Source organism: Amphibalanus amphitrite, unplaced genomic scaffold (assembly GCF_019059575.1).
Source record: "Amphibalanus amphitrite isolate SeventyFive unplaced genomic scaffold, NRLGWU_Aamphi_draft 001622F_arrow, whole genome shotgun sequence".
Lineage (NCBI taxonomy): Eukaryota > Metazoa > Arthropoda > Thecostraca > Balanomorpha > Balanidae > Amphibalanus > Amphibalanus amphitrite.
In genome coordinates this window covers 1-18,392 of record NW_024883115.1, presented here as the reverse complement: position 1 = coordinate 18,392, position 18,392 = coordinate 1, and the positions used below count along the sequence as shown (strand labels likewise).

At 48.8% G+C, this 18,392-nt stretch overlaps 2 protein-coding genes across 2 annotated transcripts; one reads left to right on the top strand and one right to left on the bottom strand.

The window, feature by feature from the left end:
• Positions 1–5,497: 5,497 nt before the first annotated feature.
• LOC122374222 (cell surface glycoprotein 1-like) lies at positions 5,498–8,064 on the top strand. Its single transcript, XM_043352835.1, has 2 exons — positions 5,498–5,660; positions 5,876–8,064. The coding sequence occupies exons 1-2, from the start codon at positions 5,655–5,657 to the stop codon at positions 7,643–7,645; spliced, it is 1,776 nt and encodes a 591-aa protein (XP_043208770.1). The 5' UTR covers positions 5,498–5,654; the 3' UTR covers positions 7,646–8,064.
• A 3,712-nt stretch (positions 8,065–11,776) lies between these two features.
• LOC122374223 (vegetative cell wall protein gp1-like) lies at positions 11,777–13,244 on the bottom strand. The gene is made up of 2 exons (XM_043352836.1): positions 13,124–13,244; positions 11,777–12,755 (listed from the first exon to the last, which is right to left on the bottom strand). The coding sequence occupies exons 1-2, from the start codon at positions 13,127–13,129 to the stop codon at positions 12,198–12,200; spliced, it is 564 nt and encodes a 187-aa protein (XP_043208771.1). The 5' UTR covers positions 13,130–13,244; the 3' UTR covers positions 11,777–12,197.
• Positions 13,245–18,392: the final 5,148 nt, after the last annotated feature.

Below are 18,392 nucleotides of genomic sequence, written 5' to 3'. Positions count from 1 at the left end.
GCCATTTTAAACGGCACCTTCAAACGGCAATTCACTTATGGAAATTAAACGTGCTTAAAACGTAGCCTCGTTATCAAGTATGCTGGTTGAAGAATTTCTATACCTACGATTGCCGGTTATCATCTGGTCGGTATGGCCATTGACCAGCGCCGTATACCTACTAGACATTTCTAGACATACACTGTGGCACTATGTGGAATACCAGTGTGTATTTATCCCTACCTTTATAGGCTTTATAGCTAGGGGAGGGTGGGGTAAGACGGGCACCCTAACTATGGAGCCATTTTTCGGCCAGTTAGAAACAACATAGAGACGCGAAACTGAGTGAAACCCTTTTTTAAACCCTTTTTATTCCATTTGCCAGAAGATGAAACTTGATTAGATAAGTGAAACTTTTTTAAATATAAAGGTACTGTATTATAGAAAGCCTTCCCAAACGCGTTTCGAACATACGTCGTCCACTCCAGAAGTTTTGAGACTGTCCTCGTAAAAGCCCTATTATCAGTGCTAGATTCTTGTCGTTTTCATGTGTCCTTACCACAGTTGTCATAAGCGTACTTGCGTAATTTTGTTTTTCTACGTTGCAAGAGACGGCTAGGGTATCACCTTGAACACGGCAAGTCGCACGTGTCTTGTCACAGCGGCCAGTATACAGCATGGTCAGGCTGTTAATGTGAGGACAACTTTGAGGGTCGCTAGGCAATAAAGTTTTGTGATTAGCCTGATGAAAATACTCCCAGAAACATTGAAAATTGACTCTTCAGTGTTTTGAGACGAAAGCTGGATGTATTTTTAACGATCCAGACATCAAGAGACAAAGTGTTCAATGAAAGCACACTGACTCCCCCAGACCCAAGAAAACCAGACAGAGCAGTCCACTGGGAAGCTCATAACCAGTATAGCGCCTTTTGGGGCGACTAACGGAGCGAGCGAGAGGGTGAGCCTTGCACGTGCGAAATTTCGAGGGGGTACCTCCAGCTGACTTGTGCACGGCACCCTACTAACCGGTCTCTAGCGATGTGCCAAATTTGAGCACAATCGGCCCAGCCGTTCTCGAGATCTGGAAGCGGCACCCTGCACGTGCGCACGTGCAAAATGGGTCCCAACTGACTTTTGCACGGCACCCTACTAACCGGTCCCTAACCATGTACCAAATTTGAGCGCCATCGGTCCAGCCGTTCTCGAGATCTGGAAACGACCCCTGCACGTGCGCACGTGCAGCAGCACCCCAACTCTGGCACATGGATATGCAGTGCCTAGTGGGTGCCTACCTACATGCCAACTTTCAGCGCAATCGGCCAAGTAGTTACCGAGATATTGCAACAATTACAAAAGTGACACCTCTTCGTTTTGCACGTGGCACGTGCATAAGGGGTCACCCACATGCATCGGGAATAGTCCAATACTTGGTAGAAGGAATGAAGCTACCCCACAAAAATTACCGCATGTAAATCGGTCAAGTGGTTGCTGAGATATAAGCCTCGCAAAAGCGTGACCACGGCCGGCCGGCCGGCCGGCCGGCCGGCCGCTCATACTCAGAAATTTCCGTTATTCTACGTAAGACTCCGCTCGCTTCGCTCGCTCCGTAATAATCCCATACTTTGACAAAAGGCATTATATTCATTAGCTGGGTCCCGTGCACGGCACAAGGAATGATTCCTGAAAGTTCTGAGGGAGTTGAGAAAGTCGACAATTCGTCGCAAGAGGCCGGATCTCTTCAAATTTGGCCAGAGGCACCTGCACCAGGACAACGCACCCACCCACAAGCCCATCATGGTGACGAGCTAACTAACACAGATGGGCATCAAAACTGTTCCTCATCCTCCCCACAGTCCAGATCTGGCCATCTGTGGCTTCTGGATTTTCCCCAGACTGAGCGAGAAGCTCAGGGGACGCCGGTTGGAGGATGTTGAGGAGATGAATGAGGCTGTGACAGAGGCTCTGGGCACCTTCACTTTGAAGGACTAGCAGCGGGCCTTCAGGATGTGACTGGGGCGCTACAACAAGTGCATTGAACTCGGGAGGTCTCATTTCGATAGTCACTGGAGTTTCATGCTTTTCTGAAACAACTAACTGTCTCTACTGAAAAAGTCTCAAAACTTCTGGAGTGCACGTATCTTCGTCAGTGCTAGTTTCCCATAATACAAAATCAAAAATGATGAAACTTAACTGATGAAAACTGATGAAAGATAAAGCTGAAGAAACTTAAAGCTGATGCAACAAATAAACTGTAGCTATTTTTGCAAAACCTTGCAAAAAAAACCGTCTTGCCCCACCTCATGGGGTAAAACGGCCACATGACATGGGTAGGGTAAGACGGCCAGGCACCTTCACCGACCAGCACAGATGGTAATAAATACTCGAGATTAACCGTATTGATACGTTGGTTTCAAGTCAGCTTCGGAAAAGGTAGTGTACGAGATTGGTGCAGAATGCGTATGCTTGTTACGGAGCGAGCGAAGCGAGCGTAGTCTTTCCTTAGATTAACGGAAATTTCTGAGTATGAGCGGCCGGCCGGCCTGCCGGCCGTGGTCACGCTTTTGCGAGGCCTATATCTCAGCAACCACTTGACCGATTTACACGCGTTAATTTTTGTAGGGTAGCTTCATTCCTTCTACCAAGTATTGGACTATTCCTGATGCATGTGGGTGACCCCTTATGCACGTGCCACGTGCAAAACGAAGAGGTGTCCGTTTTGTAATTGTTGCAATATCTCGGTAACTACTTGACCGATTGCACTGAAAGTTGGCATGTAGGTAGGCACCCACTAGGCACTGCATATCCATGTGCCAGAGTTGGGGCGCTGCAGCACGTGCGCACGTGCAGGGGTCGTTTCCAGATCTCGAGAACGCCTCGACCAATTACCCTCAAATTTGGTACACAGTTAGGGACCGGTTAGAAGGGTGCCGTGCACAAGTCAGTTGGGACCCATTTTGCACGTGCGCACGTGCAGGGTGCCGCTTCCAGATCTCGAGAACGGCTGGGCCGATTGTGCCCAAATTTGGCACATCGCTAGAGACGGGTTAGTAGGGTGCCATGCACAAGTCAGTTGGAGGTACCCCCTCGCAATTTCGCACGTGCAAGGCCCACCCTCTCGCTCGCTTCGTTAGTCGCCCCAAAAGGCGTTATACTGGTATATAGGCCCTATAGTTCAGAAGCCTTGTAAAGCCGTCTTTCATTTTCATTGTAAGAGGATAAATTGTACCGAAAGAATATTGCTGATACATCTATAGAGTATCGAAATCGAACATATTTTCACCAGAAATGCTTCTTTTTTCCTACAGTAACAGAAATATTTTCACCATTTGGAGACCCATTCATGGATACATAGGTACTTGCCCCGTCTTACGCCAAACTCAATTTCAGAAGTTCAGCACGATTTTTCTAGATCCACGATAAATGAACACCGGTGGCATATGAGTGTACCACAAGTGATTGCGATTTTTTAACTCTACTGTGCTGCACACAAAAGCTTGCACAATAAACTATGGGTGCTTTCAATGAAATTAGTGTTTTTAAAGAAATCGAAATAAAAGATAATTGACGGAACACAAGTCACCAGGCTTCGATGGTAGTGTGTGGTGGGAAAGGCGATTCTGGTCCTAATTTTTCTCGCTCGTAGCGCAGAGCGCTATTGGTTTGGTCTGCAGAGGGGGTGCCCGTCTTACCGGTCTTACCTACCCTGACCGTTTTACCCCACTTTCCCCTATATACCTATACCAAAATACCGTCGAATGCGGTATTTTGACGGAAATGCGATGCGCTTGGTGTATTTACGGCTTACGACTTACCTATGACCAAGTATGACCATTGGCCATCCTTATAATCCCTTGTAATATGTACACATGAACCCGCGTTGACATGTGAACTGCTTCGCAAGAATATGTCTAGCCTGAATGAGAGTGAAAGGAATGTCAGAACCTATCACTTTCACCTCTGTGTTTCCAAAGTGTCAGAGGCTTCCCGCTTCAGTTGATCAATGAGATCTGGTAATGCTATAAACTGCATTACGTTTCTACATATAAGGCTGTATATTTTCCTCCGATCTGCAAATATACGTATGTAGGGGAGAGTGGGGTAATTTGGCCGGTGGTGTAAATTGGCCGCCCCCACCTGTACGAAAGCTGATAAAAGTGAATGAAATATCTTTGGTCTCTATTCATTTGTCATCGGCAGAACTAACTCGAGGACAAATGTCAAAACTTACCCCCTCTTAGTTTTATTCAAAATTAATAAAACGTGAATTTCGTTAGAAAATGGTAACTTTTACTTCCGTTTAAAAATTTGTATAACATGTAGTATTTGGGCTGTAAACGAATTCCAACATTATAGCGCCATTCTTGAGGGTGTTCAGAGGTTCCACGAACAATTTCATGTAGTTCTGTACAGCCATGATAACTTTATAGACAAAAATTTTCAGAATGGCAATGTGGGGTTATTTGGCCGGGTCTAGCGGGGCAACTTGGCCGGTGCGCTCAGAGTCACTATGCTGGGACGGCCGTGCTGTCATGGTCAATTATACCATAAAGGACATGATTCATGACCAACTTTGACTACCTTGATGCCATATTTCCTATTGGACAGCTGTAAGGGCATGTGACGTCATCAAAGGTTATCTAACGCTTTTTTGCTAATAAATACTTACAGAAAAAAGATACAGCCGCGCAAATGGTCTCATTGTGTTCAGCTCGTCAAGGCGCATCGAATGATATGCATGATATACATGATGACATGATGACTCACGTAACCTTGAGGTCAAGCGACCTGAGGTAACGTGACCTGAAGCCAACCTTTGACCTTAACCTCTCGAGGTAAATACATACATGTTTCGATGCGGAATGACGAGAGAATTACGATGGTGCTTTTAGTTTTGGCCTAGCTTGTTTACATCAAAAGTTATTCGTAAAAAACTGTCATCGCATCTAGAGCCGCTATTTTGACTATTTTCGACCCCTGTGACGGCTGAGTCAACCTCCAAAATGCTTCAAATGCGTCGTAGGACAAGCGTCATTGCTGAATGTGAAGCTGACTCGCCTATAACAAAAATCATGGCCTCAAACTAACACCGGCCAAATTGCCCCACACCCCCGGCCAAATAACCCTGCTAGTGGGGCAATTTGGCCGCTTTGCAGACCTTTGTAATGCGTCACAATTTCAATATAAGTAGTTACTCTATCATTTCAAGTTTACTGTCCAGTAAAGTAAAATGTATGCCACACCTGTCAGCGTTGAGAAAATGCAGAAATGTGTTGTCATTTTTTAGTTACATCGTTTTCTAAAAAAAGCGGCCAAATTACCCCACTCTCCCCTACTTAGGTACATATACTAGCGTATACCGCAGCTACAACAGGACATCAACCAATGGACCATTAGATCGGGGGCCTCTGCACGTCAGCAGGCCGCCATTTTTGCTGGGCGGGCGATTTTTGCGCGCGGGAATGGCGCTGGCGCGCCGGTCGGCGTCGTCGTCGAGTTCCCGGTACGAACCGGCGCGTCGTGGACGATATGGCGACGATACGCTCGCGAGCGCGCCAGTTTTCCGTCTGCTCCGGGCGCCTATAAGAGACACGCGACATTGGCGTGCCGGCAGACGTCCTGTGGACGAGCAACAGCCAGCCAGTGCAGCGACTGCATCCTTGGACGAGCGCGCTGATATGAAGGTAGGTGACGAAGGCAGTTGATGCGTTAGAGCCAAGACTTAATTGTTTGTTAAGGGAGACAGTTACACAACATGAATATAAATCTTCAATACCTATGATTACCGTCACAATTTGGTGAAGCATACCTAACTGATCAAAGTGTCTATTGTAAACTTGTTTTCGATCCTGTTGGCGTGACATATGTGTTGGTTTAATCGGCGGCGATTTTGTTTCAGGTGCTGTGGGGTCTGGTGGGTTTGGTGGCCTGCGCCGCGGCGTACCCGCAGCCGCAGACCCAGGGGTTCGGTCCTGCGTCGGGAAGCCTTTCCCTGCTGTTTACCACGGAGCCGCCGGTGGACCCGGCGCTGCCGCTGCCGCCGCCGCACATAAAACCGTTCGGCAACCCCACCGGGTTTACCAGCACGGCGTTCACGGCCGAGGAGCGGGAGGCTGAGAAGGCGCGTCGGCAGGGGACCACCGTCACCACGGCGGCCCCGTACTCCGGGTCAGTCTCGGACCAGCCTGCGGCCCCAGACTCTGGGTCAATCCCGGAGCAGCCTGCGGCCCCAGACTCTGGGTCAATCCCGGAGCAGCCTGCGGCCCCAGACTCTGGGTCAATCCCGGAGCAGCCGGCTCCTCTGAACTCCGGGTCAATTCCGGACCAGCCTGCGGCCCCGGACTCCGGGCCATTCCCGGACCAGCCTGCGGCCCCGGACTCTGGGTCAGTCCCGCAGCAACCGGCTCCTTTGGAATCCGAGTCAATTCCGGACCAGCCGGTGATTCTGGACTTCGGGTCAGTTCCGGTCCAGCCTGCGGCCCCAGACCTTGGATCGATTCGGGACCAGCCGTCGGCCCCGGACTCCGGGCCAGTCCTGGACCAGTCGTCGGCCCCGGACTCCGGGTCAAGTCCGGACCAGCCTGCGGCCCTGGACTCTGGGCCAGTTCCGGACCAGCCGGTGATTCTGGACTTCGGTTCAGTCCCGGCCCAGCCTGCGGTCCCGGACTCTGGGTCAGTTCCGGACCAGGCGGCACCCCTGATCCCGGAGCGGGGGCCGGAGCCGGAGGTGCCCACGGGGCCGGGTCAGGTCGACACCGTGCCGGCTCTCAGTGGGTACGACACGGCTGGATCGCCGACTCCAGGACAGAGCGCTGAACTGCCGACCCCAGCTGTGCTACAGCCTTCCATAGGTGAGCCGGAGCCCATCGCGGGCGGAGCCGGCAGTGGAGCGCCCGCACCAGGTGAACCCGAAACGGCTACAGGTGAACGGGCGCCCTCAACAGATGGACTGGTACCCACTCCTACTCAGACCAACAATGGGGCACCCGCTGCAGCTGAACCAAGCTATGAACCGACCATTACCACCGAACCAAGCTTTGAACGGACAGTCACAACCGAGCCAAACTATCAGCAGGACATTGTTGCTGATCCAGAGCTTGACACCGCTGCGTCGCAATTCGTTAACGCTAAACCGAATCTCCCCAATCCTGATCCTGAAATTATATACGCGCAGAAAATCCCGGCGACGTCTACAGAAGTGGGACCCGTCTATGAAGTGTCAACTGAATCTTTGCCCACCAACGGGCCATCCACTGACGGATATTTGAACACTTTTCAAACATCTACCGAAGCTGAGCCCAGCTACGAACCCTCCACCACAGTTCAAACAGAGCTCTCTTCAACTGAACCTCAGCCCATTTTTACTGATACAGCATCCACTCTCCCGGTATCGGACTACGATATAACCACTACGGCAGGCCAGGAATCCACTACGGTTGGCGGAGAGTCTACTACGGCAGGCCAGGAATCTACTACGGTTGTCCCGGCATTCACCACTGAAGAGGAGCCGATCTACGGATCAACCGCCGTACCAGAGTCAGAGCCGAGTGTTCAAACCCCGACCACTGGCAGTCCGACGCCCACCTCAGCCGAACCATCTTCTGAAAAGGTGCTCAAGGGCCTGCCAAAGGCAAGAAAGCCTTCCTTCACTCTACCATGGAACTTCTAATCCATGAAAACCATTCACATTCCTATGGAGAGTGAAAGCAGTTTGGCTGGAAATGCTCACGAGGCATTGTGATGTATCTAGGTGTCGCGAATTATTCATCACATGTTGTCCTTGCATCGTCACACCCATAATTCATCAACTGCTGTTAGTGGTTAGTGAGCTTGTATGCCAGCACAAGGCTGTGTGCATGGTGTGCGCGTTGTAGTTGTGCTTTCTTTTCTTTTGGTGCTGATTTTTCTTGTTACATGAGAGATCGCTAAGAAATAAGAATGTCGGTGCGATAATTTCGGTGCGTTATTAGTAGCGGACTTGTACGCATTGACCGACGAATTCTCTTTTTGTGCTTATATAGGTAGTTACAGTGATATTGATAGATATATTCGCTTTGTTATGTGAGGCGCGCTTTGTAAATAAATACCTACCTACACCTAAACGTTACGCTCTTAGCGCTGAGTTTCGGCACAGAGATGTCGATTCAAAACTGGCACACACACATACGACTTTATCCTGGGGCTAAGGTTGGTCGAATTTCGAAATGCTATCCTGCACAGCAAACTAACAAATGTTTTGTGAAATTCAACAAGATTTGATCAAGCACGTCTGATACTTGGCCCAAAGACTGCATGCTTTGGGGCAGCGTTCTATAGTTCCGACGTGGCCGATAGTTTCCACTGCTGCGTTGTGGTCTCCCTGCGATGCACGGTCTCTCGCCGGCTACTATTAACCTAGGATACAAAGCTACATAGCTGGTGCTTTAGTGACACGTTGTTTGATGTTTACCTCAGATTCCTAAACTTGAGGACACTGAACATTATAAGCGCCACCATTACTTGCAGTGTCTACTGTCTAATGCCTCGGCATCGTCCTATAACTAGTGCCTGAGCATCGTATCAAACCATAGGTAAGATACCTACCTAACTATAGTTCGATACGATTGCGGGAACTTCCATACTACGAAAGCAGTGGTAGAAAACTGATTGATGGAAACTCCAAGGCTGCTATCAAGCAAAATTTTTGCAAAATGATTTTGTGAAAAAACTCGCTTTTACCTATCTAATGCTAAGGCGTTATCAGGTCGTAGAATCAAACGGGAAATTACATCAGAAAGAAACACGAGGCGCCAGGGAGGAATGGGCCGGTTCACTTATATAATATGTTATGCGAACCTAAATATGATCAAGTTACCTACACCGCTTTGAGGCATTTTACCAGCGTTTTGTATCATAAACATGATATTTGTTACATAACTATAAAGCCGTAAAATAATAAAACTGTTATAATGTAAACTGTTATGTTATAGTTGTACTGTGCGAAATAAGGAAGCCATGCATTGAGCGGCAAAAAGACGGGGACTTAAAAAGCTGCATCTATAATAGTTCTAGGGGCTCGTCACTGAACATTCACAGGGCCCTAGCTCATAGCTGTCAAAACGCCTTAGCTAAGACTGTATGCCATTGAACCGATATTATCAGTTCATTGGTTTTGATTTAGTTCATAGTGACATAAAGGCCTTTTTTGTTGGGAGGAAGCTGTTTAGTCTTTCGGCCTGAAAAGGTCATTGTGAAGCTATGCGATGATAGGTTGGGATGTAGATTGTATATTGTATATTGTAGATTGTAGATTGTAGGCTAGATTTGTAGAATATTTGATTTGTAGAGTAGATTGTAGATTGTAGAATGTAGATTGCAGATGGGATGTACCTAGATTGTAGATTGTAGAAGGCCTATAGACTTTGGGCTGTGTGGACCGCTGACGGAGCGCCGCAGCGGCAGACAGTAGATACCGTTCCGGGGGACGGGAATGCTTATGTCCCGATAGGACAGTCGCTGTGCTCAAACGCCGGATCCCGTTATCCCCGGAGATGATGTAGTCTTTGCCCTCATCCCCCGGCTGTCTGGTAGGGGTGGGGTGATCGCCTGCCCGGAGAGGGAAGACGAGGGAGATGTGGATGGACTCACCCTGAGGACGGAAAGCAAGGATGATCTTAACCCGCGCCCCACTGGGGTCTGTGTATAACACGCCCTACTGGGGGGGGGGGCTATTCATAGCCCCCCTCCTAACTCCGAAACTACTGGGCCGATCGTCAAAATTCAAACGGTGTCTGATAGCCCCGGAAAAACTGTCGAGCGAAACCTAATTTCATTGACCTCGAGGTCACCGATGACGTCACAGGTCAGGTCAAAGTAAAAATTATTAGCATTTTGGCTTGTTCACATTTTGGGCTCTGGCCGCCGTCTTACAAGTCAGATCAGGCTCATTTTTGGTACACACACTCTTAAACAGATGCTCTAGATACCCTGAGGGTACCAAGCTTTTACTTTGATTTTCAGGTCAAGGTCAGGTCATCACAGGTCACGAAAATATTTTATCATGCGTCGGTCACGTGACACATGTTTTATGGTCCATTTAGGCCATAGATTTCGAATTTGATGTCGTCTGTGTCATTCGAGATCATTTTGAGTCGAATTTAGCTTAGGTCAGGTCACTTTCAGGTCAAAAAAGGTCAAATTTTGAAGTTAAAATTTTTCAACAAAAAAGGTGTCTATTGGATGCAGTTTGAGCTCAGGAACACGATGGTGCCATTTATATTGGTGTACGATGTCAAATACGTACTGAAAAATTGATTTGAAAAATTAATAATTGTGAATTTTTTGCAATAATGCGTATAACTTGGCCATTTTTGAAGATATTTAGCTAAAACTTGCTAGAGTTAGTCATAATCAAGCGTTCTGTCACATATATTCCGCTTTTTTCGAAAAGTCAAAAACTTTTTGAAAAAAATATAAAAATACATATTTTGAATATTATTATATCAAATTTTCGAAATTTTCAAAATTTTGAAAATTCGAGATAGCAGTTTGATAGCACGGTCAATTCTGAGTCCTTTCATGCAAAGAAATTGGATCTAGCTTAAAAACTGAGCTCTTGGGAGCGATTGCCGTGGTTCAATGTTTTGCGTCGAAATCGGCCGAACATGACGTCACTCTGACGTCATTTCCGGCCGACCTATGGTAGCTACGAAGTTCAAATTTTGACACAAGGTGTCAAATTGATGCAGCCAAAGGTACTGTAAGTTTGGCGTTGATCCGTCAAGCGGTTTGGAAGTTATTGCAGAAAAACGGGAGGGGGGGCTATAAATAGCCCCCCCAGTGGGGCGCGGGTTAACCCTCGCCCGCACATGCCATTTTCCCATCCTAGAACGCACATGGGGGGGGGGGGTTGCCACCCCCCCCCCCGCGCCATTTCGTTCCTGTTGGAGATAGAGCTTAGCAGTAAAGACCAAAAAGATTCTTTGGGAAGAGACGAATCCAATGATACCCAGTTTTACCTTCTCAGGTCAGTCATTGACCTTCCAGGTCAGGTCAAACTAAAAAATGTTGCTGTTTTGGGTCACCGTTGGATATCAAGTGCGCTGCTTATCAAATACCGATGACGATGCTGTTTTCTGGTGCCAAGCCAGCTAGAACCTCTTTGTCACACTATCCGACCAGAATTTTGCTGCTGAGGTCATTTCAGGTCAAGTTAGGCCAAGGTCAATTATATGTGTTTGTATGTCTGTGTGTGTCTGTGTGTATACTGATGTGTGCACCGATTGTTTTTGGGTCCATATCACATGAAATCATGATCTGAGAAGCTTTTACCAAAAATGCAGTCAAAAAACTTCACAAAAAGTAAATTCAGCTTGCCTAAAACGCAATTATCTTAGATGACCTAGGTTGACCTTGACCCTGACCTTGACCCCTGTACATCGTCGAACAACATGTCCCATGATAGGTGGGAGGTAAGACTGGCAAAAAAGGCCGAAATCAGGGTGTCAAAAGCTCACAAGGCCCATGGCAAACGCAAGATGTTGAGAATTGGCCATTTGGGTCATGACATGACCTGAAAAACAAGGTCATATCTCCGAAACCAAAAATCACAGAAACTTGAAATTTTCAGTGGACATCAAGAAAGGATAGACGAGCAGCTATACGAAAAATCAGCCTTCTAGCTATAAAAATGTTGAGTGCAGAGCAGAAAGACTGCCTGGGGGGGGGGTGGCAACCACCCCCCCCCCCATGTGCGGGCGAGGGTTAAGGGCATGGGTGTGCTCTAGCCTCTAGTCCCTCTTATGTTGATGGATGAGTCTGGTTAGAGCTTATCTTTTGATTTATAGGTACGGTTACACGTATATCCATCACCCAATTTGTCGCTTAACTGTTTAACTCGGTTTTCACGACAAAAAAAAACATGTTTCGTGCACTGCTCTGGTTCTCCGTATCCAAACGTGTCTGCATTCACAGTGGATAACAATTATTGTCGGACACAAGTTGCACTATATTCACATTACTCACGCACCGCAGGGATCGTTCTTATATCACAACATCGGCCGCTCGCAGCGCCTCGGTCGGTCGGTCGGTTGGTAGCAGACCGGGCGCGCAGTTCAGGGTCGTCGCCCTTCCCGAGGTCCCGCTGCCGGCCATTGTGACGTCATTTCTGATGTGACGTCACGCTGTTACCTCCTCAGACACTGATCGTCTCCGCGTCCTCCCTCTTTTCAAACTGGCCCTGCTTAGTAGGCGGGCGGCACGTAGGACTGCTGGGGCGGCTGTGTGGGCACCGTCGGGGGCACATAGGTCTCCAGGGGGGCTGAGGGAGCCGCCGGGGCCGGGGGCACGTACCCGGCGCCGGGCTGAGGGGCGCTGCCGCTCACCACCAGCGGCTGAGAGGGCTTCTGGCGCGGGTCGGGGTGCCACGGCGCCCTCTCGCCGTCCGGAGGGAACACCACCTCAGGAGACGCCGGCTGCGGCGGCACGTAGCTCTCCTGTGCCCTCACAGGAGCGTTAGCCGCAGGCTGAGACACAGGCTGAGCCGCAGGCGGCACGTAGCTCTCCTGTGCCCTGACAGGAGCGTTAGCTGCAGGCTGAGCTACGGACTGAGCTGCAGGCTCAGTTGCAGGCGGGACGTAGCTCTCCTGCACCGTCGCAGGCTGAGTTGCAGGCGGCACGTAGCTCTCCTGTGCCCTGGCGGGCGCCGCGCTGGCCACAGGCTGAGTCGCAGGCGGAGCGTAGGAGCTGGGAAGTGTGGCGGCCAGTCCTGCCGTCGCCACACACAACACTCCAAATATCGCCTGAAAATTACCGGTTGCTGGTTAACGGGTGGCATTATAAACCAAAAAGCTTTCGAAGCTTACCCATAAAACCATTCAATTTATATTTTAATTAGCAGACAAGGCCGGTCTGCCTTCTGCGATACTTTGTGAAACAGTTCAAGTTTTCGAGGTAGAGATTGGTGAAGATAAGAAGGTCCGAAATGTCTTTGAGCTTGCACAGTTCATTAAGAAAAATAGGCAGATCTTATTGTCCCCACTGGACTGTACGATCATAATGAGTCAGAGGAACACTACGATTTGTAAACTCTTTTACGTCGCGTGCTCTTTCTCAGACTTTGGTGTCGTGCCAGCTGAATAGACAATGCAAACAAGGTTGGTGTGCTTACCTTCATGTTTACCTCCTGAGCCGCGGTTTCCTGTCCTTCCCACGTGTGACCGTGTGCCCGCGGTCGGGTGGCCTCTGATCGCCCGCCGCCCGCCGCCGTTCTTATAGCCGTCCTCTGGGAGTCTCCGCGCTGCGTCTCGGACTCGGCTGACACAGCGGCGCTGCGCACAGGTGTCAGCCGGGTCCGAGAACCGCCGGGGATTTCCGAGCCCTTCTCCGCACGTGCCGCCTCCCGCCCTCATCTGATGGGGGGGGGGGGAGTCCAGAACAGGGAATTCTCGGTACCTGACCTTAGCGGAAGGGGGTCATTGAGGCCTGAATATTGGTGGGAGTTGGGCGGGAAGCATGACCTCGCCCGATTCCTTTCGATATCTATAATTATTTGGGTAATAACTTGCTACAGGTGTCTGTTGCCATGCCACTTGTGAATGCATATGTTTTTTTTTTCGTCGAGTGAAGGTTTATCTCGACTGCAGAGGAAGATGTTTGAAAATTGCAAATATCTGACACAGAGAACATTCATCTATTCCATGTATCGGTCAAACTTTGAATACTGGATGGCGGATATCAATGATAGATAAACAAATCAATTACATATATTGTAAACATTCTTCCGTAGTATGTATTTCGCTCATTCCTCGTTTCGTTCTGGGCTTTGAGATCCTTGCTCTCTGGGATTGTATATTTGGCCTTCTGACAGAGGAATCAATTCCCCCATCTGACCCCGGGCGGTGGTTAGCGTGGCTCGGCGACCAGCCCTCGGGACGGAATAGCCCGCGAGACGGCACGGCAGCTGGGGCGTTCTACCGCTCCTCTGTCAGCCTATCTTGGCGGTCTTTTAGCTCTACCCCGAAGTGGTTCAAGAGGTGAAAGACCGAGAGGTCGACAGGCTCGACCCTCAAAAAGCTCAAGTACAGGCCACCGCCGAAGTAATGTGAGGTATGTGCAGTCGTAATTAGCCCTCGCCGGACCTAACTATTGGTTTTCTATATACCCCCTCCAACAAGGCCGAGGGGGAGGGCAGGTACGGCCCCCTCGCCTTTTCGCCCCTGTGGAGCTAGAGCGGCGCGGAAATAACGAGCGCGTGCACCGTTACGAAGCTTCCATTCATCCTTTTATGTGGTTCATGTTTTTGTGTTTTTGCGCTTTTACCTTTATACATTATGCATATATTTACACATTTTATTCATTTATGCATCAGCGCTTGCCGTTTAGGCATGAATGTTTTTGTGTGTGCGTGTTTGTATGCTTGTCGATGTTTGTGTGTGTTGTAACTGCAGTCGTAACTGGGCCTCGGTCTGTGGTTGTTTTTTGGTCAAATAAAAAAAAAATAAACGATATGAGACGCAGCGATCGGTACCCGATTTTAAGGTCTCAGATCAACCGGTGACCTCTGAGGTCAGGTCAAGTGGCCCAAGGTACGGGTTTGGTTTTTGGCGTATTTTAGCTTAACTAAATCATAAAATAGCTACTGTCTGCATTATTATGCCAAAGTAGGTACATCTAAACGATTTCTGGCAACCCATTACACTGATTCGGCAAATCCGATCATGCCCTAGGTATTCATCTTGATGTGTGTTAAACATAGGCGGCGGAACGGGGAGGGCACCGGGGTACCATGCCCCCCCCTTGATTCTGGCATTTTAACATTAGCCCTATGGGCATTGGGCGTTGCATGGAAAGAATAGAACCAAAAGTCGGCTGTCCCCCTTTAATTGAAGGTGTTCCGCCGCTACTGGTGTTAAATTTTGTTTCGATACACCTAGGCATTTTATAGATATTTGGCAAAACTTAAAGGGGACAAAAAAGTGGTTCCCCACCGCGCAGAAGGCATGGCCTGGAGGCCCACCGCCTGCCGGGTTAAGATAGTTTGACCTGACACTGTACATCCATGTTTTCTTTTCATTCGCTTGTAAAACAGCGGCGTGTCTCCGAGTCATCAGGTCTTTGGGTCACATCAAGTGGCTTATCCTATCAACATTAGGTAAATAATTGTTTACCCTAGCAACACCCTTGCTAAGCTTACCTTCCGCGATACCTACTGGTTGTTTGGAAACAGTCTTGAGTCGATAAGGCCAAGGGTAAAAATAGTTTACCAAACGAATAGCTTGAATTTTTGATAGTTTTAAGGTAAGGTAAGGCCAATTTCGCGACCACTATTAGATACAAGTTAATAAAATGGCAAAGAGATGACGAAATGAATTTGCATCTCTTTCGGTCAAAAGCCATCCTCAAGTCTCAACCATCGTTTATTGGTACCTACCTAAATGTTATTCAAGTCTCCAAAAACTGGCTAGGTTTTCCGCACGGTCAAGGAATAGATGCTGGCATAACTGCTTACTTTACAATGCCATTGGAACCATTATGTAACAGCCCACACTAAATTCTGAGATATTCATTGTCGCCTGCGTCATGGCGACACGCAAAGGGTACGCCGACGGTGCACCGCGCTAAATGACATTGACAAGACCTTTCTGGAGCCTCGTTTGGGGCGCGCGGCAGGCACGAAACCATAGACCGCGTTATAGCTGCAATAGAAACAGAAACAGATGGACGCTCCCAGAGACCCCTGCCTGGTACGGGCTGAGTCATTTCCGGTTACAGTGGAGCCGACAGACTCGTCTGCCCAGTCAGACAGACTTCTATAAGTGCGCGCGACATTTGAATGATTGATTTGGATGTAGTAAGTAAATAGATTACCTATTCATGATATCGTCCTGAACTTCCCTCATTTTAAGAATTCCTATGCTACTTGTTAGGTGGGTATGTCAAAATATTATCACTTTGGATATTGATTTAAAATGTATCGGCCCAGACCTTCACCAGTAACACAATGGAATGCAAACCTTTGCATGATTTTCTTATTACGGTGCGAGCGAAGCGAGCGTAGTCTTTCCTTAGATTAACGGAAATTTCTGAGTATGAGCGGCCGGCCGGCCGGCCGGCCGGCCGTGCGGACGCTTTTGCGAGGCTTATATCTCAGCAACCACTTGACCGATTTACACGGGGTAATTTTTGTAGGGTAGCTTCATTCCTTCTACCAAGTATTGGACTATTCCCGATGCATGTGGGTGACCCCTTATGCACGTGCCACGCGCAAAACGAAGAGGTGTCAGTTTTGTAATTGTTGCAATATCTCGGTAACTACTTGGCCGATTGCGCTGAAAGTTGGCATGTAGGTAGGCACCCACTAGGCACTGCATATCCATGTGCCAGAGTTGGGGTGCCGCTGCACGTGCGCACGTGCAGGGGTCGTTTCCAGATCTCGAGAACGGCTGGACCGATGGCGCTCAAATTTGGTACACGGTTAGGGACCAGTTAGTAGGGTGCCGTGCACAAGTCAGTTGGGACCCATTCTGCACGTGCGCACGTGCAGGGTGCCGCTTCCAGATCTCGAGAACGGCTGGGCCGATTGTGCTCAAATTTGGCACATCGCTAGAGACCGGTTAGTAGGGTGCCGTGCACAAGTCAGTTGGAGGTACCCCCTCGAAATTTCGCACGTGCAAGGCTCACCCTCTCGCTCGCTCCGTTAGTCGCCCCAAAAGGCGCTATACTGGTAAATTATATTGCTTTTAAACCAATGAAAAGTACAGGGTGTCCAGAAAAAACGGATACTATTATTATTTGCTGTAATTCCGAAAATAAACACCGCACATTTTAAAATGGCACATGCTTGTATTCGTAAAAATATGGCAAAACAGGCAGCAGGTGCCACATGGCATATAAACCCTTTGGTTAGTCGTGGCAGCTCCTCAAAGTAGATACTCAATGTGAGCGGCCTTCCGGCGGATCAGCTCCAGCACTAGCACGGTCTGCAGGTGACTGATGGTCATGTTGACCATCTCGGAGGGCAGACAGACAACTTCCCAACGACGCATTACAGTGCTCATGAGTTTTGCCAAATCTTGCACTATAAGCACATGAAGTTGGAACAAAATCGGCACGTGCGATAATGAATGAGACTTAATTTCCGTAGTATCTTTTTTTCTGGACACCCATAGAAAGCTAGGCACATATGTAAGCACATATAGGGGAGAGACGGGAGAATTGAGACGCAGGAGAATAGGGGCACGCCAATATCTAAAAATGGACAACATCCTTGCACGATTTTTGCCTTTACCTTTTGATTCATAGGTATGTGTCCTGCAACGATGGGAAGCCTCACCACCCCTTTTGTGGCCGTCGGTTGGGCTGTGCTGGCTGAGCACCAAAAACCTTTTTTTCGAGTGTTCTTCTGAGTTGTCTGTGTATTTTATATGACATACTATCTTTCTTTCAACATGTTACGATGTTAGCTTAACACCGTCTTTAACCCGCGCCCCGTAGGGCTATCGGCGGACCCTACCACCCGAAGGGAGGGGGGGGGGCGTTTCGCCCCCCCCCCCTAAGATCTCGGAAATTATGATGATGGGTCGATAACCGAACCATTTTTAGTGGTTCTTTGTGTATGAAACTTAAAGAAACTAGCTAATATAAATCTGTTTTATAGATAGATGAATACAAATACCAGTAAAACGCCTTTTGGGCGAAGAACGAGCGAGCGAGATAGCGAGCCCTGCACGTGCGCAAGGGCGAGAGGGTACTTCCAACGGGCTTGTGCAAAGCACCCTTCTAATCGATCGCTAGCGGTGTGCCAAATTTGAACGCAATCGGCCCAGCCGTTTCTGAGATCGGGAAGCGGCATTCTGCACGTGCGCACGTGCAAACGGGGTCCAACAAACTGACTTTTGCACGGCACCCTACTAACCGGTCCCCAATCGTGTACCAAATTTGAGCGCAATCCGCCCAGCCATTCTCGAGATCTGGAAACGCCCCCTGCACGTGCGCACGTGCAGTAGCACCCTAACCGCAACACATGGAATGCATTGCCTGTGGATGCCTACCTATATGCCAAGTTTTAGCGAAATCGCCCCAGTAATTACCGAGTTATTGAAATGGGAACAAATTTGGCACCTCTTCTTTTTGCATTTTGCACGTGCACTGGGGGTCCCTCACATAGATCAAGAATATCCGACCTTTGGTAGAAGGGATGCAGCAGTACCCTACAAAATTACCGCAAGACAATTGCCCAAGCGGCTGCTGAGATATGGGCCTCTCAAAATCACTACTTTTGGCAAAACAGCTTGAACACCCTTGACTTTTCACGTGGCACGTGCCACGACGGGCACTGAGATGTATCAAAAGTAGTCATTACGGGGTAGAAGGGATGGGGCTACCCAGCAAAAAAGACCGCAGGCCATCGGTCCAGCGGTTGCTGAGATATAAGCCTC